Source organism: Alligator mississippiensis, chromosome 5 (genome assembly GCF_030867095.1).
Source record: "Alligator mississippiensis isolate rAllMis1 chromosome 5, rAllMis1, whole genome shotgun sequence".
Classification (NCBI taxonomy): Eukaryota; Metazoa; Chordata; order Crocodylia; family Alligatoridae; genus Alligator; species Alligator mississippiensis.
Genome location: NC_081828.1, coordinates 192,817,524 through 192,840,880, shown reverse-complemented (window position 1 = coordinate 192,840,880; position 23,357 = coordinate 192,817,524). Strand labels below are relative to the sequence as shown.

The following is a 23,357-nucleotide window of genomic DNA, read 5'->3' as shown; positions in this document are numbered from 1 at the left end:
CAGATTTCTCTTGTCCTTGCCCCCTACATTTCTTTCCCCTCAGGACCCCTCAGATACACGTCGCCATCAGGGCATCGCTGTCCTCAGGCCCGTGGCCCGGGTTATCTGGGCTCCGGGTGTCGTGAGGAAGGGGCACTTCTAACAACGAGGCAGAGCTGATTTGCTCCTTGTATTGCACACGCAGGAGCTGGGGGCGGCGCTGTCGCGCGTGAGAGGCTGCAGCGGTTGTGCGCGGCCGCGCGTCTGCCCTCGCCACAGCACCGCCAACCGCCACAGGGGGCGCGCGGGGTGCGGGGAGGCAACGGCCCGCCGGGGGGCGGGGCTCGTGGCCCTCTTGGGGCCCCGCGAGGCCCCGCCCCTCCCCCGTCACGTGACGGGGGAAGCGGTGACTCCGCCTGCCCTGGTCCTGACTCCGCGGGGCGGGTGCGGCAGCCGGAGCCGCAGCTGCCTTCGCGCTGGAGCGGGACCCGGACCGGGACGCCGACCCCCGCGGGTGAGGCGGCTGCTCCGTGGGAGGCGGGAGAGACAGACCCACGCACCTGCTCGCGCACTGCAGCCCCGCCCCGCCCCGCGCTGCGCGGCTCTTGCCGCCCCGGCCCGAGGCCGCTCCGGGCGCTTTGGCACGGCCGAGACGGGCTCGGGGGCGATGGGGTTGTGTCGCGGGGGCGGGGCCGAGGGCCCTGCCTGCCCGCCCGCACGCGTGCCGTTCGTGCCGTGCCGGGCCGGGCCGGGGCCCGGGGCGCTGCTCCGTCGGGCGCGCAGGTGCGAGGAGCCTGTTGCTGCTCGGGCCCTTCCTGCGCCTCGCGCCGGCACGTGTGAAGGGGGGCTCGGCGGCCGCTGCGCTCGTCTGCACCGCGGTGTTTCCCGCGGGGGACGCGGCTGAGACCAAGGCGGTGATGGGAGGTGTCTCCGGCCGAACCGGAAGTGGTGGCCTGCTGGGGAAATCCACCAAAGGCCCCAGTCCATCTCTCTGGTGGCACTGGTTACCGTCGGGTCGGCTTTTGACCCTCGGCTTGTGTTGGAGCACCTGTTTCAAGAAATGTGCTTGCACCGGATCTGCCGCAAGTGCGGGGAGGGCGCGAGAGGAGGGGTAGGGGTGGGAGAGGGATCCCACATCTAATCTGGCCCTAGTGTGGTTTCAGTGGCTTCCTGTGTTTGCGCCTCAACTTCATCAATCTGTTTGTTGTTGGATTAATGAATGTGTCAGTGAAATGCCTGCTGGAGCGGTGATACAAGAAGCGCACTGTGCGAGTTGTGCATGAATGCATATGACTGTCGGAGCGGATGGAGTAACTGTCTGTATTTTGTTTGCAGCTTAGCCCCTTGATTGCATTCTAAATTTTAAAATTTCACAGTAGTGTTCCCTCAAACATGCCCTCCAACTACGAGTGAACACTGGAAAGAGGTTTTATGGTTCTGTGAGTGATTTGGAGGAAAGGAATTCAGTCGCTAGATTGCAATCTCCTCTTGGGGACGGACAGAGTCAACAGCTATGATTGCTTCTCACATTGCTGTCGCTCGCTCGCTCGCCGGCAGTTCTCTGTGTTGAGAAGCTGGGGGATGTGGGAAATGTGGGAACGGGGCTGACCAGAGTGCTAATTTTATTCATTTGAAATTTGGAGAGGCCTGAGCAAGTCTGCGTGTTTCTTTTCTTTCTTCTCTTTTAAAATAAATTTCATTAAACTCACGTACTTCTATGTGTAGTTACTCTTATTCAGTTTTGAGTGCCTTATTTTGTTTTAGGTTAACTTGGTTGCACGTGATTAAACTACACTGAAACAGTGCTACTCTTAAACAGTGTAAAGTGCCTGGATACAAAGAATCATCTTTTTAAAGCAACCTAGTTAAACCAGTGCAAGCTGAGATGAGACTCTAGATTGTTTGTTTTATGAATGATCCTCTTCTGACCTACTGAGAGCTGAGAACGAGGGAAGTGTCAAAACAAAGGTATTGTTTCATTAAACCTGCTGAAATCTTTTCAAGAGTGGTATTAGACTTTGGACCTGAGGCTGCTGAAAAAGAAGCAGGAGAGGGCTTTCTTTACTTCTACTAAGGTAGAATACCTACTCAGTAGTGCTTCCCTGTAAAACTTAATGTTAAGTTATGGTCTCTTAAAAGAAATGTTTCCCTTGTTGGTTTGTAACCTAAAAATTCTGCATGTAAGCTTTAAATGTTCTGTATTACTTTGTTTATGTGTGATACACATTTACCTGTATTCAGAGACAACCATAGTGAGGCCTGGGGGAAATCAGCCTGTGCAGGGCCTGGACACGGGGGTGGCAGCGAGTGGCTGGACGTGAAGCTGGCCCAGCTCCGCATGGTCCCTCAAAGCGTGGGGGCCAGGGCAGTTGCCCCGATTCAGCCCCGCTTCCCCCCAAGATGGCTCTGCCTGTATTTCCCTTTTATGCTAGTATGAATTTATGCCTTGCAGATTGTCTAGTTGTTCCCTTGGTCAGGTAAAGCTGGAAAGCCAGAGAGCAACTAAAATAAAGTTAACCACATCTCAGAGGTTGGCATCTGTTAAAAATGTACATCGGGACTGGGCTCAGATTGTTAGTAGTGAGTTTTTCTCTTGTCTTTTTGTGATCGTGATTGGATCCGTTCTTTATTAATAAGCTCTTCATGAGATCTTCATATTTTAAAGCCTACAGTTACTTAACTGAGGTAATCATTCCATGTCATTTTTTCATGTGAGATTATTGAAGTACTTACTTCAGTGGGTATTTTTGCTTTATATTTGACATGCTAGGTGAAATTGTGACACAGCAAGGTTGCTAGAATAATTCTGAAGTATCACTTGGGCCAGTGTCAGAAACTGGAATAAAACCCAGCATTTCTGCCTCCATTCATCTCTCTTCTCTTCTAACGTGGTGGCACACGTGCTAAGGGACAGTTTGTAGCCTAGAGTTTGCAAGTTCAAGGCCATAGCATAAGCACTCACAGAGAAGCCCTGTCAAATTCCAGCAAATCTGCAAATTCTGTTAAATGCCTTGTTACACAAAGACATCAAAAAGGAAAGGACCTGCACTAAATTGTATCTTAGAGGTTTGACTAGGCCTCTTATACTTTGCTATTTTGAAATATTAAAAGATGGGGACTGAGATCTGTGGAAGTACTAAATCATTTATTATAATTTTTTACTAAGATAAAACACCTTGAGTGTTGCAGCTGTACTATATGCAGTCTATCTAGTATGGCAAAGTAAAAATTTGTTGCATTTTGGAAAGGCGTGATTAAGGTACATTGGCTATGAAATTACTTGATGTTGAACATATTGCCTTGTACTGTGGGTGGGAAATGATAAACTCTAAGAGTCCCTATTAATCTCTTAAAGCATCTTGTTTGATCCTGATATGATCTGTTCATGAAAATACATTAGTGGCCCAGTCTGTCATGGGACTCATTAATTGATGCAGTCCTTGTCTTTTTGGATGGAACAGTCAGTGTTACTCGGACTACAGCAGGGATATTTAACGTAGATGATGATGATGGTGAGGGAGAGCTGCTGTTCCCCTTTTTTTGAGAAATGTGAAGCACATTCAGGAAGCTTATATCAGCATGGTAGTTCTTCATAACTGATTCCCAATATTTATTCTCTCTTCCCACACTCATTTACATCTTTTTTTTAAAGTAGGAACTGCAAAGTCTATTGAACTCAATTGTGAAATAACATTAAAATGATATTAAATGTTTTTTCTTTGGTAGAACAATTTATATTTTTCTGTTTTCTTTATAGGCTCTTCTGTAAAATTTATTTGTAAAAATCAGACTTTCAGATAAATGCCTAGTAGCCTTAACGAAAAAATACAGGTTTACTTTGTCTCCAGTGGCTTCTAAATCTTGCCCTCTCCCTAAATTTTGATAAGAAATGTAGCTGTTTATGTAACTTTAGAAACAGGTTGGAAGCCAGACTGGTCAGATTAAATATTTTTTTAAAAAGGAAGGAATATTCCTAGTTGAAATATTGATACTGGGATAAATTTAAGAATGTTGGCAGCTGGCACTTGAGGTAAGATATTCATTAAACATATCATGCTCCAAATATCAAGAATTGGTAAGGGAAATATGGGCTGGGAAGTAGAGGAACAAAGTTGTAAATTATTTCCACCTGCCCCCCTCCCCCCTTCTTAAAAGTACATTGGACACAGTTTATAGATTTCATAGACATTAAGGCTGGAAGGGACCTCAGAAGATCATCGAGTCCAGGCCCTGCCCAAGGGGCAGGATCATAGGATCCCAGCAAGATAAGCATCCAAATTTCTCTTGAAGGTGTTCAATGTAGGTGCTTGAACCACCTCCAATGGCATGCTATTCCAGACCTTGGGGGCCCGGACAGTAAAGAAATTCTTCCTTATGTCCAGCCTGGGGGACAAACGTTCCCCCAGATACTGGTGGTCACCTCTGATAAACTTATAGGTGGCCATCAGATCACCCCTGAGCCTGCGCTTTTCCAAGCTAAAGATCCCCCTAGCTCTCAGCCTGTCATCATAAGGTCTGTTTTCCTGACCTCTGATCATTCAAGTGGCTCTTCTCTGGACTCTCAAGCTTCTCCACATCCTTTTTGAATTGTGGGGCCCAAAACTGGATGCAGTACTCCAGCTGCGGCCTCACCAAGGCCAAGTACAAGGGGAGAATGATGTCCCGGGATTTGCTTGAGAAGCATCTATGGATGCAAGCCAGCGTTTTGCTGGCTTTACTAGCCGCAGCATCGCATTGAAGGCTCATGTTCATCTTGTGGTCACTGATGACCCCCCAAGTCTTTCTTCCGTAGTGCTAGCCAGCGTAGCACTGCCGAGCCTATAAAGATGATGCAGGTTTTTCTTCCCAAGGTGGAGAACCTTGCATTTTTCAGTATTAAACACCATCAGGTTCTTGTCCACCCATTTGCTGAGCCTATCCAGGTCAACTTGAATCGCCCTCCTGTCTTCAGGTGCGGATGCTTTGCCCCAAAGTTTGGTGTCATTGGTGAACTTGGCCAGTCTGCTTCTGACTCCAATGTCCACATCATTAATGAAGATGTTGAACATTATGGGTCCAAGGACAGAGCCTTGGGGGACCCCACTGGTCACAGGGCACCATGACGTTTGACTTGCATCAACCACCACCCTCTGGGTCTGACCACGGAGTCAATTTCCCAGCCAGTGAATCGTGGTGGACCCAAGGCCACAGTTGGCCAGTTTCACCAAGAGGTGATCGTGGGATACCAGATCGAAGGCTTTTTTGAAGTCAGGAGATATGACATCAATCTCTTCTCCCTTGTCCAGGTGATAGGTCACCTGGTCATAAAAGGAAATGAGATCGGTCAAGCAAGACCTACCCGCAACAAACCCGTTCTGGCTATCCCTCAGGATATTGGTGTCGGCCAATCCATTAAGGATGGCCTTTTTAATAAACTTTTCTAAGACCTTCCCTGGGATAGAGGTCCGGCTGATGGGCCTGTAGTTTGCAGGATTCACTTTCCTCCCTTTCTTGAAGATAGGCACCATGTTGGCCTTCTTCCATTCTTTCGGCACTTCACCAGAGCGCCAGGAATTCTCAAAGATCCGTGCCAAGGGCTGGGCTATGAAGCTTGCCAGCTCCTTGGGGTGTAGATTGTCAGGGCCGGCTGACTTGAAGGTATCCAGCCTCTCAAGGTGTTCCTTCACGAGGTCAGCATTGATTGGAGATGAGAACGTTGCGGCTTGAAAAGTAAGAGATGATTGGGGTTACCTTGCTTGTAAGACCTAACATTCAAATGATACCTATTTTGATGGCATGACAAAAGAAGCTGGTCACTTTATACATCAAGGGAATAGAACTTTATTACAGGTAGTAATAGGGATTTTATGATCAGGGCATTAATGCTCAATGTTAAACAGTATTTTTATTCTGGTTTTGGCTTCCTTGCAGTTGCTGTTTTGCTTCAGCTTGATTGGCCAATCAATTTATAAGCCTTAACTTGCAACTTAGTAACTGTATTTCCCCCCCCCCCAATCAAAATGACCATTTATAAAGTCACCCTTATGACATAGAAAATGGATTGTGGAAATGGGTACTTGTTTAAATATATATGAGCTCAGTACTGTGATGTTCTTAACTCCTTCCACTTCCATTATGTTCAGTGGGCAATAAACATTCATGGTATTTTGAAAGACTAGGCTTCCTTCTGTAAGATCGCTTGTATGTTTCCAAAACTAGACTTTATTGTTGTAGCCAGGTTTGTATGATGGACTTTGTGAGAGGTGTGTGCAGGGAGTCAAAAATGCTACTGTTGCAGGGATATGCCCATGCAGACTTGACTGTAAGTTTGGCACTTAAACTTGTAGCTTTTTCGAGTATTTGTCCTCCTTAGGTAGTGTTTGGTGAACTATACTTGGCATATTTATTTTTAAAATAATTATTTTAAAAAGATAATATACCAGCTACTTTTAAAATATCTTTAAAGAAATATATCCCCCCATTCCATTTTATTCTGGTTATCTGGATATCTAATTTTCATATGATTAAGTTAAAATTTATGGATTGGTCAGAATCAGTGAGATTTGTTTTTTCTAGTTCTGAAATGCATTACAGTAGGATTTTACCACTGCGCTTGGATGCTAAACAGGATGGAAAAAAATAAAGCTCAAGATATGGAGTGTATTTCAAACAATATAGGCAAATGTTAAAGCCTATTTCAAAATTTTGGTAGAATATATATATTGAATTATTTTAAAAAGAAAATGGGGAAAAGCCTTATTCCTGTGTCCACTCTTTTGCTCAGTTCTCATCTCCAATCATCTCATTTTTCTGGTGGTATTGTGCTTTGTTACAGTCTTTTTCTTTTGCCTCTGTCTAGATTTTCTCATCTTTTCCAATGAGATAAGAGAAGAGAGTGTAGTATGGGTTTAAAAAAAATAAAATAATGGATGCTAATATTTACTCCTTTTCCAGACTGGTTTTGATCATGCCAAAACTCAAAGAGTAAATAGATAATATGAAATATCTCAACTTAAAAAATCTGAGTGTCAATCCCTGTTAATAATGGTGAGGATATGGGTTACAGCTCACTTAAAATCTGCAGGCATGCCAACTGCTACAGTATTAAAAGCTGGTGTCTGCCTATGGAACTTTGTATCTCGATGCAAGAGTCTCTTGCATTTGCATTGTATCTTGTATTACTACCAATCAGTTTGGCTGCTAGTTGTGATATATTACAGGAGATAAATCCTCCATACTTAAAAAGGATTGATGGCCCATCTCATATTTGATTCTTTGGATAGTGGGAGAAGGTACAGGGCAGTGATGCTCCATCTGTTGGTCCTATGGGCCAGATGAGTGGCAAGGGGCCAGTCTGTAGGCCACATTGGGTTCTGGGGCCCAGCACTGCCCCATCCCTTCCCCATGTGCCAGGATTAAGTCTTAGCACTGCCCTTCCTGCTCCTCATGCACCCATGTTGGGCCCTAGGCACCTAGCATTGCCCCTTCCTGCCCCCAGTGTTCTGGGATTGGGGCCCGGAACTGCCTTTGTCCACCCCTGTGTGCTGGGATCTGGTGCCCTGTCTAACACAGAGGCCAGGGCTTCCCATGGATCTGGAAATAAAGAGATAGGAGAGTGGTGCCACTGCTCCCCTTTTGCTAAATTTATGGACCTGCTGGGAGCCCTGCAGGCCAGATGACATGGCACTATGGGTTGAGTATCCCTGCTCTCGTGGCACTAGAAGATATATTTCTGAGCACTTTGAAGGAACCTGAGAGGTCTTGGGAGCAGGGGGAAAGCTAGAGTAGTAAGTACCATACCAGCTTTTCTCTCTCTTTTTTTCTTTTTTAAGATTTTAAATACAAGTGAGAGGAGTAGCACAGTTTTATGAAGAAATTAAATCTTGTCTGTGAGTAAGAAATTGTCTTCAGCTGAAAAAACATTTCATGATCTACTTTGCTATGTAATAGAAACAATAGGCTTAGTAGGTAACTGGCAGATAGCTTCTGTCCTGTAACATTGAAGAATGGCTTGCTGTGACCAAGTCGTACAACATAATGTTTTGTTGTATAGCTGAGAGTATCTAGGAGTGTTAAAGATTTTCATATCATACCAATTATATCAAGACTCTACCATTTGCCTTGAGAGACTTTGATAATTTGTGCCAAGGCTTGGCAACCTATGGTCTTGTGGGGCCAGGTCCAGTCCATAGAGCTGGTGGGACTGTGGCAGTGTTTTTGCAGGGGGGGGGGGGCAGCTTTTCCCCCAAGACAGCCAGGCAGCAGAGAGAAGTAGCTGCCTTTGGGGCAACCGGTGGGGCACAAGCCAGGCTGGAAGTGGCCCATGCTCAGAGTTAAGCTTCATTAAAGCAGCCTCCCACTTCTGAACGTTGCCAACCCCTGATTTATGCAATATGTACTGGTAATTATGAAGTGTATTGAAAACATTTCTTATTCATAGGCTGTGGACTGAGGACAGCTCTTGTTTTTGTTTCTTCCAGCTCATCTGATACAAACAGAAAAAGAAACAAACACCAAAGAAGTAAGCATAATGTGGCTTACCTTTTGTTTGGAAAGTTGAACAGTGCTTTCACTTAGAGATGGCTGACAAAGGTGGGAAGATCCTTCCAGTACCATTATACATTGAAGTGGAGTATGACTATGAATATGAGGCAAAGGATAAAAAAATTGTGATAAAACAAGGTGAGAAATATATGTTGGTGAAAAAAACTAATGATGATTGGTGGCAAGTCAAAAAGGAGGAACATTCCAAGCCCTTCTATGTGCCAGCCCAGTATGTGAAAGAAGTAACTCGAAAAGCACTGATGCCACCTGTTAAACCAGCAGGTGGACTGCCAAATAGTTCTTTGAAACTGATGCATGCGGGGTTACAGAGATCAACAGAAAATGTGAACAAGTCATCAGAACTTTCTAGTTTTGGAAAAACTGCTCCAGTTCAAGTGTCTGGTCTAGTTCGGGATGCCAATCAGAATCTGGGACCAAACAGTAGCCCAGGTCAAACTGTTTGCTTGAATCTAGACCTTGCCCAAAATAATGGAAAACTAAATAATGAGTTACAGTCACCCAAGGTTTCCAGCCAGTACAGGACCCTCTCTGTGGGCCATTTCCCTTGTCCTGAGTTCATGGAAATAGAAAAGACCAGCTTTTCCCTTGAACAGTCTTGTGATTCAGCAGGAGAAAGCTCAGAAAAAATACATCAAGATTCAGAATCTGGAGATGAACTCAGTAGCAGCTCCACAGAACAAGTTCAGGTAAGCTAAATAGCTCTGTAGACATTATCACTGTTGTTATTTCCCTTTTCAGTTAAATCTTAGCAGTTTCCTACTGTCTTTAATTTGCTTCCTATAAAGCTACAATTGGCATATTATAGTGAGAATATTTTTTCCTGTATTTTATCAGGTTGTACAAAGTTGTCATATTTTAGTAGTGACAGGTACTTTACACTGTCCTTTCATCCTTCTCATGTACAAGATCCTGGTATTGAACAGCGTAGGGGAATTTCCCTTAAAACTACTTTTTAATATACAGTGTGGAATTCATAGTTGATAAGGTCGGAATGGACCTGAGCAGATCATCAAACGACTCCAGCAAGGTGTTCGTCTTACCTCCTCTTAAAGACCCTCAGGGTAGGAGCCAGCACCACTTCACTTGGAAGTTGGTTCTAGATCCTAGCTGCCCTGACTGTGAAGTAGCACCTCCTGATGTCTAGTCTGAATCTACCCTCTGCCAGCTTGTGACTGTTATTTCTAGTCGCTCCTGGTAGTGCTCGGGGGAACAGGGACGCCCCCAATGCCTGCTGGTCCTCCCTGACTAGTTTGTAACAGGCTACTAGATCCCCCCTCAGCCTTCTCTTGTGGAGGCTGAGCAGGTTCAAGTCCCTTAGCCTTTCCTCATAGGGCCTGCCCTGCTGGCCCCTGATCATGTGAGTGGCCCTTCTCTGGACCCGCTCCAAGTTGTCCACATCCCTCCTGAAGTGTGGCGCCCAGAACTGGACGCAGTACTCCAACTGTGCCCTGACCAGTGTCGCATAGAGGGGGAGGATCACCTCCTTGGACCTGCTCGAGATGCATCTGTGGATGCATGACAAGGTGTGGTTGGCCTTCCTGACTGCGTCCCAACACTGCCGGCCCATGTTCATTTTTGCATCAATAATGATTCCAAGATCCTTTTCTGCCTGTGCACTGATGAAAAGGGGGTTCCTCAGCCTGTAGGTATGCTGCTGATTCTTCCTCCCCAGTACAGCACCTTGCACTTGTCAGTGTTGAAACCCATCCTGTTCTCATCCGCCCACCCCTGTAACCTGTCTAGGTCCAATTGCAGCCTATTCCTCCCTTCTAGCGTGCCCACATCCCCCCCAAATCTTAGTGTCGTCAGCAAATTCGAACAGGGTGCTTTTTACCCCCTTGTCCAAGTCACTGATGAAGATGTTGAACAGTGCGGGTCCGAGGACTGAGCCCTGGGGGACCCCACTGCCCACATCCCTCCAGGTTGAAAATGACCCATCCACCACCACTCTCTGGGTGCAGCCCTCCAGCCAGTTAGTGACCCATTTGACTGTGTAGGTGTCGATGCCACAGTCCCCTAGTTTTTTAATGAGAATGGGGTGAGACACAGTGTCGAAGGCCTTCCTAAAGTCCAGAAAGACTACGTCCACTGCTACCCCTGCATCTAAGGATTTTGTGACCTGGTCATAGAAGGTTACCAGGTTGGTCTGACAGGACCTGCCTCTAATGAAACCATGTTGGTTGTCCCTAAGCATAACCTTCCCTGCTGGCCCCTTGTGGACATGCACCAGGATAATTCTCTCAAAAAGCTTACTCAGGATTGAGGTAAGACTAACTGGCCTATAGTTTCCTGGGTCCTCCTCCTTCCCTTTTTTTGAAAATGGGAACCACATTGGCCCTTTTCCAGTCCTCTGGCACCACACCAGAGCACCATGAGTGCTTGTAAAGCCGTGCCAGGGGTCCCGCAATGACCTCTGCTAATTCCCTCAGCACTCTGGGGTGGAGATCATCAGGACCAGCTGATTTAAATACATCCAGCCCCTCCAAAAGTTCCCTGACTAGATCCTCACTGACCCTAGGCCTGGGTGTGCCTCCCCTGGGGTCTGGGGATCCCGGGGGGTGGGCTGGTCCAGTCCCTGCTCAGGAAAATGGAGGCAAAGAAATTGATTTGATGTTATTCAGTATAAGCAATTCTTAGCAACTCTTCCAGAGGAGGGAAGGCCAGTGCTATGAATTTTAGTTTGTGGACTTGCTGAACTTTGGTCCAGATGCATGTGATGGTCACTTGCCACTGTCAGTCACTGGTTTCTTGCATAGACAAAACATGGATAATGTTAATCTACAGTTTATATTTTTGAGTGGGTTAAGCACATACACAATGGTATGTATAAAATTGCTTCTGATACTTCCTGTAAGGATTACAGCAATATATAAACATCATTGACAGTCAATGATTTTAATTCTGAAGTAGTTTTTGAGCCATCGTCATTGAGGTGTATGGTAGAAGCATAAAAGGTGAGATGTTTCAAGTATCTTCCACAGTTAAGGCAGTTGTTGCAAAGGTTGTTTGGTTAATGAAAACTAGTAAGTTTGATCACTTGGATCTCACAGGTATGTTTGAATCATTGGTTTATCTAGATTTGCATCATTCGTTTATCTTGGTTTATCTGTGGCTGACAGCGGTCAATACAAGATTTGTTTTTTTTTCTTGGAAGGCATAGATGTACTACAATGAACTAATAAGTATGAAATATTTGTTTGATTGAGAGGATAAGTGATCCGTCAGCTGTTTGGTATGGTGGTTCAGAATTAATGTAAGACAAACTTTCAAAAGTGTGTTGTTTAAAACTTTTCTGTGCTGCTTTTCTTTATAAGCTTATACTATAATTGAATTGATCTTATGAACATTTGGTACTATTTGATTTATGTTTAGTGAATAAATGCCCCTTAACATTGTATGGGTGAGCTCTATATCGGGGTTTGGCAACCTATGGCCCGCAGGCCAGAACCAGCCTGTGGAATCTTTGGATCTGGCCTGTGGAGCTGTGGCTTTGGCAGCAAACGGCAATTGGGGGGCTCTTCCTGTATCAGGCTGCAGTCGGCTGCCTAGGACTCTGGTGAAGGGGGAAGTCTGCCTGTGTTGTGCTGCAGTCAGACAGTGCAGGCTTCCAGCAGAGTGGGGGCTTTCTCCCCACCACTCATCTGCAACATAGTGTAGAGAAGTGGTGGCAGTACCCAGCTGCTAATGCCTGGTTGCCTTCCACCTGAGCTGGGTCATTAACCACCCATCTTCACCCCACTCCCAGCTCTGCTGGCAAATATTCCGGCCCCTACTCTGCCTGGTTTGGAGTTAGTCTTTGTTTTTCTTTCTTTCTTTTTTTTAATAATTGAGTAACTTCATCTCATCATGATGAACCACAACCTCATTGTAGTTTAAAATATTTGACATTTAATAACCATAGGGATTAAAGTAGTGGTAGCACTGATGTCACTATCACTGTGTTGGCTTGGTTTAGATATTGTGAGTGCCAGCCTTCTCCACTGGAACTGTTCGATGCTTTTTATAATTCTCTCAATAATGAACACTGTTTAGCAGGAATCAGCTGTGCAGAAATTAATGGCTTTGAAAGCTGTTTATATTGCTGTTAGTCTGTTGTCAGAACATCAAGTTCCAAGATTGCATACACAGACACATAATTTTTCATTTCACAAAGCAGCCCAAATGCCTTTTTTTTTTTTCACTGTCGCATTCAGTTTTATGCAGTCTGTACTACAATAATAAACTCCAGTTGAAGTGGATTTCAGATTGGTTCAGTTGTTTGTAAAACTGTTATACCCACTTCTTGAGATTCATTAAATCGGAGCACTTGCTGATTTGATAGACTTATGCCTTAAACATTTGTTTCTGATGAAGTATCTGAAGGTTTGGGGACTTCTAAAAAAAAAAAAAAAAAAAAAAATGAAAGGTAATATTGCTGAGAAATTCCGCAAGTGAAAAGCTGAAGTTTTCAGGCATGATTTTGAAACTTTTTTTTCATAGTTCTTGCAGAAACCCTTGGTACACTTTTTAAAAGCTTTAGGGAAGTGTATGTGTATATGTGCATACATATACAGAAATATGTGTTGGTGGTGCCTGAGGTGGGAATAGGCTCCTTAAACTATTTTGCTGTATGGAAAAGCGTTGTACATTTTACAATACATTTTACAAATATTTTTGTCATTTGGCTTGAAGGGTTTCTGTTTTTTGTTTGTCTTGGGAGGGAATTGTAGAATATATTATTCCAAGTACGAAGGCACGCTCTTTTTCCACTTCTTTCTATGACAGCAGCTTAAGAATGGAGTTTTTGTGTTTTTTGTGGACTTCAGGGAAGCATTCTTAACGTGGGGGGGACTTTATCAAAAATATGTTCTTAGGAATTCTCTGAAGGTCATGAGTTCTGGGGTCATCCTGATTTTTGTTAATGAAATGCTATCCACAGGTCAGTAGTTGAAGTAGCTTAGAACAAGTCTGAGGACTCGCAGCAGTCAGGGCTGTACTTCTCAGCAGGTCTCTAGGACTTTTGCTCGTTGTATGGGCACTTTCTGGTTCTGATGGTGGTGGAGACTGAAGAATGCAATTGCCATGCTGAAGAAACAAAGTAGGGCAAAGTGTGGTGAGGATGGACCATTCAAGATTAGGACCAGGTCCTTTAAGTGAAAATGTTGATAGAGAGTAGTTTAATACGGAACAAGAATGGCAGATGCAAAACTAACTCTGTAGGAGATAAGGTAGCTGCCACAGTCCTTTTGAAGAAAAGGCTGTGATTCTCAGTTGTGATATTTTCTGTCCGTTATTTCAGCAATCAACTGTTTCAAGCACATGGTGAAATTGCAGTTGTAACAAAAGAGCTTGTAATCTGATAGAGCAAAAGTGGGAGTGAGACAATGTGCAAAATCAATGCCTTATTGCTTTTAAAATAACAACTATTCCAGCCGGCCCTCAACCTACCCACTTCTAGTTTGTTTTTGTTTTTTTTTTAATTGTAGCTCTCGGGATAAGTTTATGCCTTAATGAAGAATTTGGAAAAAGAATGGTTAATATATAAAATAACTAGTTCAGATGCAGTAGGGAAGAATGTGTGAAGGTCACTGTGGAAAAAACTGATAATGCATAAAAGAGGGATGATGCTAGCATTATTAGTGGGCTGCACCACATAAGTGTAGATAGAAAGTGTTATGTAGAGCCTTGGCATGACAGAAAGTGGAGTTGAGTTGATGCCCTGGATGTCAGAAAGTCAGTGAAATGATTCAGAGTGAGGAGATGATATGTTCAGTGATGCAGTGACAATGCAGTTGCATAAATGTAACAAAGTGAAGGATATGGCCCTGAAAGCATTAAGTAAACATTTTATTGTTTTTTTCAGTTGCGTAAGGAACATTTTTGTGTGACTATGCAATTGACTTGTTAGACATGTTTTAAATGTTTTAGAATATTTTAAAATAGCTACAAAAAGAAATTCAGAGATGTGTTTCTTGGGGATTAAGCCTAGGTACTGGTCTGGCACTTCTTAAATAATAAAAATTTAGCTTTGTTATAAGTTCACTTCCATTAAAAGTATAATTGTAATTGATACTGTGTTCTTTTTTACGTCAATGGAATATAGTTATTGACTTCTCGGGCATCTCTTTGTGTGTTGACGTAAGAGTTGATTTAAACTGCTTAGACCATAGGTAGCAAATTGTTTCTTAGATTTCATAGACATTAGGGCTGGAAGGGAGCTCGGAAGATCATCGAGTCCAGCCCCCGGCCCAAAGGGCAGGAAGTCAGCTGGGTTCATAGGATCCCAGCTAGATGAGCATCCAGTTTGCTCTTGAAGGTGTTCAGTGTAGGCGCTTGAACGACCTCTGGTGGCAGGCTGTTCCAGACCTTGGGGGCTCGGACAGTAAAGAAATTCTTCCTTATGTCCAGCCTGAAACAGTGTTGTAGTAGTTTATGACCATTCGACCTAGTCGTCATCCCTTGGGGCGCTCTGGTGAACAAACGTTCATCCAGATAAACTTATAGGTGGCCACCAGATCACCCCTGAGCCTGCACTTTTCCAGGCTAAAGAGCCCCAGGGCTCTCAGCCTGTCATCGTAGGGTCTGTTTCCCTGACAGACCCTACGATGTTGTTGTTGTTTTTGGTTTTTTAGTCTTGTTTATTCTTATAGTAATCCAAATGTCTGAAACTCTTAAGTGAAATCTGCTGAAGTTTTTCCTAATACAAGCTGTATATTATCTTTTCAGGTTACTGCAGATGATCTCTATTGACATCTTAAAAGATAATCTGTAGTACTAAAAAAAGAATGTAAAATGAGGTGTACCAATGAAATGATGCATTTTAATTATTAAAACATTGAATAAATAATGCAACCTTGTTAAATTCCCTTCATGAAATCCTGAGCAGGTTTGAGGTTAGTTTGCTTTGCAGTTACATTATACAGAAACCAATTAAGCTCTTTTATTAAGGACTAGGGTGCTCCACTTGGGTTTTGATGTATTGCAGCATACCTCTGTTCAGCATATTTGCTGTTTTGGGGGAACTTATGCTCTGTCCTGATTTGTTTTGGTAAACGGATATTTAGCCTTCTTAAATTATCAACTCATACTATTTTATGTCATATTTCATACAGGGATCTTTAAACCTCTATAAAGTTGTTTTATATAGATAAACATTTTACACAGGTTTAAAGTTAATATAATCTTCTGTGGCATACATTACACCTCCCACAATTTTGTATCTGGTGATAGTATACTGTTGAGCTAAGACGCAGAGGGAAATCTTTTCCTCTCCCAAGTATGTGACAGATCAAAACACTTTCTGATTCGATGTTACCTTTTCCTGTTTGTAAAAAGTTACTTACAGTATTGGTTTGTTTTTAAGGATCACAAACATACAGTGACCTATTTACAAAGATTGTTCTGTCCTTCATCCTCTTTAGTAATTGACTGTTGCATTAACTGTGAAGCACTAAAGGGGATTATTGCAAGGATGATTGTCTTGCTTTGATTAATTCTGAGTAGTAAAGATCTGACAGTTGGAGTGCCCTCTTTTACACCTGCAGTTTCTCTGGAAAATGCGGTAACTTTGGTTTTGCTTAACAAAAAAATGGTAAGTTTATTTAGGAAGAGGGTGGGTGGGTGGGTGTGTGCATGTGCACACATGCATGTCCTTAGAAACTTCTGTATGGTATCCCAGAATGCCTAATTATATTTTTGAGGCAAGGATGTCTTAGGGTGATCGCTTTTATTGAACCAACTGTATAGTTGGGATGAAGTTAGACAAGCTAGTCTAACATTATCCCAAGCTTGCCTAACTTTATTCTAACTACATTGGTCCACTAAAAGACATGACTTTAAGAAATGTTTCCTCATGTAATTTTTGGACTCTTATGGCTACAACATCACTCTGGCACTACTGTAATATGGTAAATATATTTTGTTATTTAATTGGTAGTTCAACATTTTAGGGATTTGCTATGTAGGTCTTTCTGCAGGCCAAATTACGCCCCTAAATAAAAGGGTTCTGCCAAATTATCTAGGCTCCAGATTTAATTTGCTTTTATAGTAAAGAACTACGTTAAACTTGTTTCTCTTTTGCTTGGCCTGGCAATCAATATTTTGATGGGTATAGATGAAGAGATTCCAATTCAGAGATATGTTCAGTCAGATGGGGCATCTGCACCCTTGGACTACATTTGTTACTTTGGACCTGATCTTGTGCTATGTTTTGATATTTTAAAAGTAACTTAAATTTGGTGCCAGAATAATTGGGAGAAATAATTAAATGGTATTTACTGCAATTAGATGGAATATATTGTTTAATAGCTATAATAGCTATAATTCTGAAATTAAATTTTGGACCAAATCCTAGCTAGTAATATCTTTTTTGCTTTGACTTCTTTTTATGAGTGACTTGATCATTCTACAGAACCTTTTGTGAATATTGTTAAAACTTTTCTGGATTGAGTCATCTTTTACCTGATTGGATGAGGCTCACTTACAGATAAGATAAGAAGTTCAGTTTCTTGGGCTTTTGTTGAGTTGAAAAAGGTGCTAATTGTGCTCTAAATTGTTAATGTGGGTATTTGTCTTAACTAAAAAAAGGAAGCGGTCTTTCAGTGTCAGTCAGCTACAGTTCTTTTCAGTTGACACTAAGCAAGAAGTTTTGTATCCTATTACCATTACCTTGACTTTATCTGCCCCTTGGTAGTGGGTTTGTTGTTTTTTTTTGGTGTTAAAATATCATGAATATATTGCTGAACTTTCTGAAAAAAAGCTTTGCTGTTGATGCCTCACACATTTTATCTTTACTCTAGGAATCACTGGAAAAATCAAACTGGTGACAGGAAAGTTTTTTATTTTAACTTTTTTTAATTATTGGAGCGGTCGAGAGATGGGTGAATGGGTAGCTGTTGTAAGTAAAACAGAAATCTACTTTAGAACAAGAATGCTGTCTTGTTTTACATTTGTTTTTCTTTGTCATTTCTGTTCTAGTTCGAAGTTGAAAAAAACCAAATAAAGATCAGCTTTGTAGTCCCATGGTTTTAATGGAACCCTAGATCTTTTTCCCGCATTTAACTTTTTTCTTTATAAAATAATGATCATCTGAAATGCTTAAGATTATAAACTTTCATAATTATCAGTGTGAATGACTGACCTACATTGACAAATGGAAAGTTGCAAATATTACTAGTGTTACTCAAGGTGATGTATAAGAAGGCAGAGCTGCATTACTTAGGGAGTATTGCCATGTTACAGAATTAAGTAGAGTACTTGAGAACTAAATTTAGAAAATAGCTTGTCCAACTTTGAGTCTAGGTCATAATTCTCTATGTACAGTCTCCTCTGTCTTCTGTTTCAGATGGTGCTTTGCACTATTTGGGCTGTTTGTGAAAATGCAGAATCTGTGTCACAAGTAAAGAAAATGCTGAAATAGAAAATTGATCTAGGAAAGTATCCTAAAATGAAATTGAAAGTGAAATTTAGCAGCTAGAAAATAAACTATAGTTTCAGAACCTATGATCTCAAACAAATGTGAACCTCCTTGAAAATTGACAGAAATCCTGTTTGAAGACACTTGTGTCAAAATGACTCCATGCTAATGTCACGTTTCTTTGCAGGAAAATAATTGTTTATACTTAGTGGCTAGGGGAAAAGCCATATTGTCTAGACAGTGTTTAGCACTGCAGTACATACATATTAAGTAGCTAGGTCATCTATTTTCAGAATCCTGATAGCAGGTTCAATTTCTGTTTTTCAGCAGTGTGAAGCTGCCTTAAATAATAGGGAATGGATCAATGAATAGAATACAATTTAAAAGACTTTTCAGATAGTGTTTGGTCTCTAGAGTAGTTGCACGGGTTTGTTCACTGAAAAAAAAATGTTCATGCATCTCTGATACATGAACCATAATTTGTTTTCTCTCAGTAAAACATCTTGTCAGATAGGTTTTCATTATAGATGTTGGCTTTTAATTTTCTGTAGTTGTAGAAATATCATAAAGATAACATCAGTATGTGATAGTTATAGTTTAGAGCAGGGGTTGGCAACATTTTTTGGCAGAGACGTTGGTATGTCAGGAGCAGACAATGGGGGAGCCACGAAGGGCCTGTCCTTGTGGTAGTGCATCCCCTGCCCTTTCCCTGAGGCGCAAGTGCATGCAACACTCTGGAACGCATGCTGGGGGTTGCTTATCCCTGTTTTTTTAGCGTGTTGCAGTCCTTTTGTTTTTGCTACACAGTCTCTGTGAATGGGATGACCCTTGTTCTTTTTTGCTGTAGTTTGGGACCTCCTTAAATCACAGCGAGACAGGGTATGTCACGGCCTGCTCATGGCGTGCACAGCTGATTTTTGCCGGCATTTCACAGTGGATCCCCCCTCCTCCCCTCCCCTTGCACTGATTGACAGGGGGACCCAGAGAGGAGGAGTGATGAGTGGGTGGATGTCATCTTGATTGCTGACTGCCCTATTTTGCCTCGCTTCTCAGCACTGATTAGTGGAGGGGCCTCAGGGGGGAGAGGAGGGATGAAGGGGCAGCTGCCATCTTGTATGCTGCCCTTTGTGGCTTCCTGCCAGCCAGTACCTTCTGCCCCCAGCAGCAGGGACCACTGCTTCCCACTAGGGAGTCAGCATTTTACTTATGTTGGGGTTTTTTTTTGATTTTTGCGGTTTCTGTGAAATTTGTGAAACCATGATATAAGTAGGTCCCTAGATGCAGGGGAATAGTCTGTTGTCCATGTTTACCTGTGAAAGACTTTTTTTTGGAAGCCAGTCCAAGTATGAGGGAAAGAGATTTATATAAGGGGAAATATCGCTCTAAACTTTGCCTCTTTATCAGCCTTAGCTAGCATCTGCATACAGCTGTTTCCCTCTCTCATGTCTTGGCTCACCTTGTACTAGTTGTCCATCATTAAGAGGAGTGAGTGGTAAGCACCACCTGTTGCATGAGGCCCTGGCCACTGGACCTGGCAATGCCATCTTGGACCTGGCAGTGTTGGTGGGCTGCTCCTTTTGTGAGGAGGTGGTGGAGGATACCCTCTACCATCCTTTCCTTGACTGTCTTCAGCTGCATCTGCTCTTCGCCACCCTTGGGCTCCACTTCAGTGCAGTGATATACATCTGCAATCCTGTACCGGGTGCCTGAGATGGAGGTAATCTGCCTGTCCAGTTTCTTCCTGGACCAGGCTAAGATGGTGACAATGAAGAGCTGCTGGAACTGGATTGGCAGATCTGGCTTTGATGCCCTCTGCCTCTGAATTTGGGTGCTTTGTCCTAAAGCAAAATGTGGGCCAGTTTGCTTTGTACTGGGTCACTGAGGGGGCACTAAGGAGGATGGCCAGCTAGTTCTTAAAGTGTAGTCTTGGATCTGTGGGAATGGAGGAGGTGCCACTGTTTATTTGTTTTTGCTTTTATTTAAATAGTTATTTGGTGGTTTGTTTTCATGATCAGCCCCATATGAGGTTCTGTGCTTTTAATTGGTTGTCTGTTAATTTTATTTTATTTTTTATTTTTTTTTACTTTTTTCTAATAAAAGTTATAAGTAAACTCTCTCTTTCTCTCTCTTTCATTTTCCCCCCACTCTCCCACCACACACACACTCTTACCATGGGGAAAAAAAAGAAGTAAGAAAAAAGCACCATGACAGTTGCCTGTTAGGTTATGTAATATGTCCATTTTGTAAGTGTGGTGGTGCACATTAATGCAATCCATCTCTGTTTTAGAGTTTGCAGTCTGAAGGACAAAATAACAGGCAGATGGAAGCCGTGGAGAGAGGGAGGATGGAGTAACAAAAGTAATAAATTTGCTTTAGTGCAGTGGTTCTCAGCCTTTGCCTAGATTCAAGGCATCCATCTGTAAATGCCAGCTCTTAGCTTTCACTTGTTTTTTGATCATGGAAAAACAATAAAGTAATTCTTGTGTTGCAAGGAACTCGGACAACAATAGGTCAGAATGTTTTCTTGACACTGTGGATTTCTATTCGCAATCTCTCAGTTTTTCTTGTGAATCATATGTAGTTGTGCCATACTTAAAATGGTCTCACCCCAGGGTCCATATTTGCTGTGGGGATACTGAATTTACTTGATTAGAAGATGTGGTCCCCCCTTCCATTTAATGTGGGTGGAATACAACCCCCAACCTTACAATTGAGCATGAGGGGGCAGGGGCTAGGGGTAGTGTAGAGGGTGAAGGGGGGCAGGTGAAGAGGGGATCAGGGCAACCTGAGGCTGCGGGGGGTGGAGGGAGGGGGCAGGCATAGTGGAAGTTCAGTGGGGGAGACAGGCAGCAGGGGTGAGCTGTCTGCCTCTCTCACTGCCTGCCTCCTACTGCCCAACCTACTATGTGCCCTGCTACTGCCTGCCCCATTACTGCTCCCCACATCACAGTTCCCCCTACTGTCTGAAGTAATATGGGGGGGGTGCTATTTAAGATGATCCTCTAATAATTAGATTCCAAACATGGAAAATGATGATAAATGTATATTTTCCATGTGTAGAATCTAATTATTTGGGGGTTATCTTAAATTCAGTCATCTTGTGTTCAGGTAAATACAGTATTTTCTTTCTTTCCATAGTAGAGCTAATCACAACCTGCTTAGTTGTTGTTAGATCAGGGGCGGGCAATTATTTCAGATGGAGTGCCACTTACTCAGTTTTGGCAAGCCATCGAGGGCCGCATGACAAGCAGCTAGGGGCAGACAAATATAAATTTTCTAAATCTTTTAGGGGCCCTGTGGGCTGGATAGAATGGCCTGGCGGCTGTATCCACCCTGCGGGCCGCATTTTGCCCACCCCTGTGTTGGATGGTAGTTTTATTTATGTACTACTACAGAACAAATTCTAAGAGTCATTTATTCAGTTCACATTCATTAGTGTAGGAATTGTCCAAGGCAGTTTCTCCACTTTAAGGAAGCCCACTCTGCCTTTCCAATAGAAAGACTCTTTTTAAAGGAAACCCTACAAATAAAATTTCAACTTTCAGGGTTGTTTCTTTTGTGTGACATGAGGGCATGTAAAATGTGAAATTACGTCGTCTGATTCCAAGAAACCTACTGAGACACGATCAAACTTGACTGCTAAGTTTTGGCTGTGGTGCTTTCTGGTTTGCTGTAGCATGTAACTTTCTCCTTGAAACTATCTGGATTAATTTTACTGACAACTGATGAAGAGATTTCAGTCATTGTCTTTTGGAGTCACTTGATCTAGGACCTTTGCATTGTAGATGGTCCAGTTAATTAAAATACACAACACAGGGAAATTATCATTTTAACTGTTTTAAAACCCACAAACTTAGAATGATACAAAGTATCGTAGATCTTTTAGGGTAGAAGATGTTGCTTAATTTTGTTAATATGGTTGATACAATGAAACAGTAAAAATGTGTGGAGTGTTTTGAGATAATTTTTTTTTTTTTAATACTGCTACAAAATTAGGCTACTCAGTAAAGCATAAATAGCTTCACATTAAATGTCTGGGAAGTAAACTTTAACATTCTGTGAATATAATTAGTGTTGCAAAAATGTTTCTCTTCTGGTTGATGGATTGCCTAGGCATTATTTGAAATTTGATTTTCTGTCACAGCATGTATTTTACATTTTTAAACGTGGTCACTATTTATTCTTTTTGCTGAAACTTGTGATGGCTCACTTCAGAAGTGAGCTTATAAAATGAAAAAAATGTAACAGTACTAAAAATGCAAGGCTGTTTAAGTGAGTTTGCTGACTAGACCATTCTTATTGAAATAGAGTAAGTTAGCAGATCTGCAGGCTTTTTAAAAATTTGCAAACACATGCAGTTATTGCTCTGAACGTTAACTTCTGCTTATCTGCATCCAGCCCTGAGGTCCCAGACATAAGGTTTACCTTTAAGGGGCCACATGCAAAGGTTCAGTTTTGAGCTCCCACTTTACTAGACATATGGTATACTAGACCTTAAAAACACAGAAAGGGGCCCCTTAACCATTATGTAATTGCACTGTTCCACTACCCTGAAGCTGCCCTGTAAAAACTCAAGTCCACAAAGGAGCATGAGTATGGTGGCATTTAGCAAGGCTTGTTACATGCTCTCTGAGCATATCTAGTGGATTGAGTTCCTTGAGGAGGTTTAATTCACAGATCAAAATGGTCTTGGATAAAGAGATAAGCACTCATCCAAAATGGTTGTTTCTGGGATGCACCGCAGCAGAACTTTTTATGATTTAGCCATGGTACTGGCACAGGTAACCTTGCTGAAGGCCCTGTGGAGTCGGGCAGGATTTTAGTGGTTTGCTCTTTAGCTTAAGTGCCTAAATTGCATTTTGGACATCTTTTAAGGCTAAGGACAAAACTTAAACACAAACTAGTAAGTGAACTGGAACTGGTTCAGATCTGTAACACAACAGAAATCTGCACATAAACCATTTTTCAAAGTGGCCAAAAGTGGTTTAAGATAAAACTGGATGGATGTAGTATCAGGCTTAACTGATTTAGGTTAAATTGGTTTATTGAACTTCTGTCCCAGATCCCCTCCAGATTCAAGTTAACTCACAGCCCCCAGCTTCCCAGGATACTTTGCACCTCCCCAGCAAACCTTCCTTCACGAGGTGGGTAGGCTAGTCTTGGCCCAAGCTGTCTGCTTCAGCTGAGCAGGAAGGCATGCTCTAGGACCCCGGAGCTTCTAGCCTGAGCTGCTACAGCAGGGGCGGGCAGTTATTTTGGGCGGAGGGCCACTTACTGAGTTTTTGGCAAGCCATCAAGGGCCGCATGATAGGCAGCCAGGTGCAAATTAATATTTATTTTCTAAGTTCTTTAAGGGCCCCACGGGCCGCATTTTGCCCACCCCTGTGCTAAAGGCATGTGGCTGCATTTTCGGAATCAAAAGTGAATGCGTATTCGCTTG

General features: G+C 42.8%; 1 protein-coding gene across 6 annotated transcripts in view; it reads left to right on the top strand.

Annotated features, from left to right (window-relative positions):
* The first annotated feature begins 384 nt into the window (after positions 1-384).
* Positions 385-23,357, top strand: part of ARHGAP12 (Rho GTPase activating protein 12) — a 137,042-nt gene continuing 114,069 nt past the window's right edge. For 4 of the 6 annotated variants that reach the window (XM_059729131.1, XM_014609061.3, XM_019498402.2 and 1 more), the window contains exons 1-2: positions 385-493; positions 8,439-9,209. In XM_059729131.1, coding sequence (XP_059585114.1) covers positions 8,538-9,209 — 672 coding nt within the window. In that variant the 5' untranslated portion in view covers positions 385-493; positions 8,439-8,537. Of the gene's footprint in view, positions 494-783; positions 1,066-1,110; positions 1,948-8,438; positions 9,210-23,357 lie in introns of those variants that run through there. The other 2 variants (XM_014609060.3, XM_019498392.2) reach the window with 2 other exon arrangements.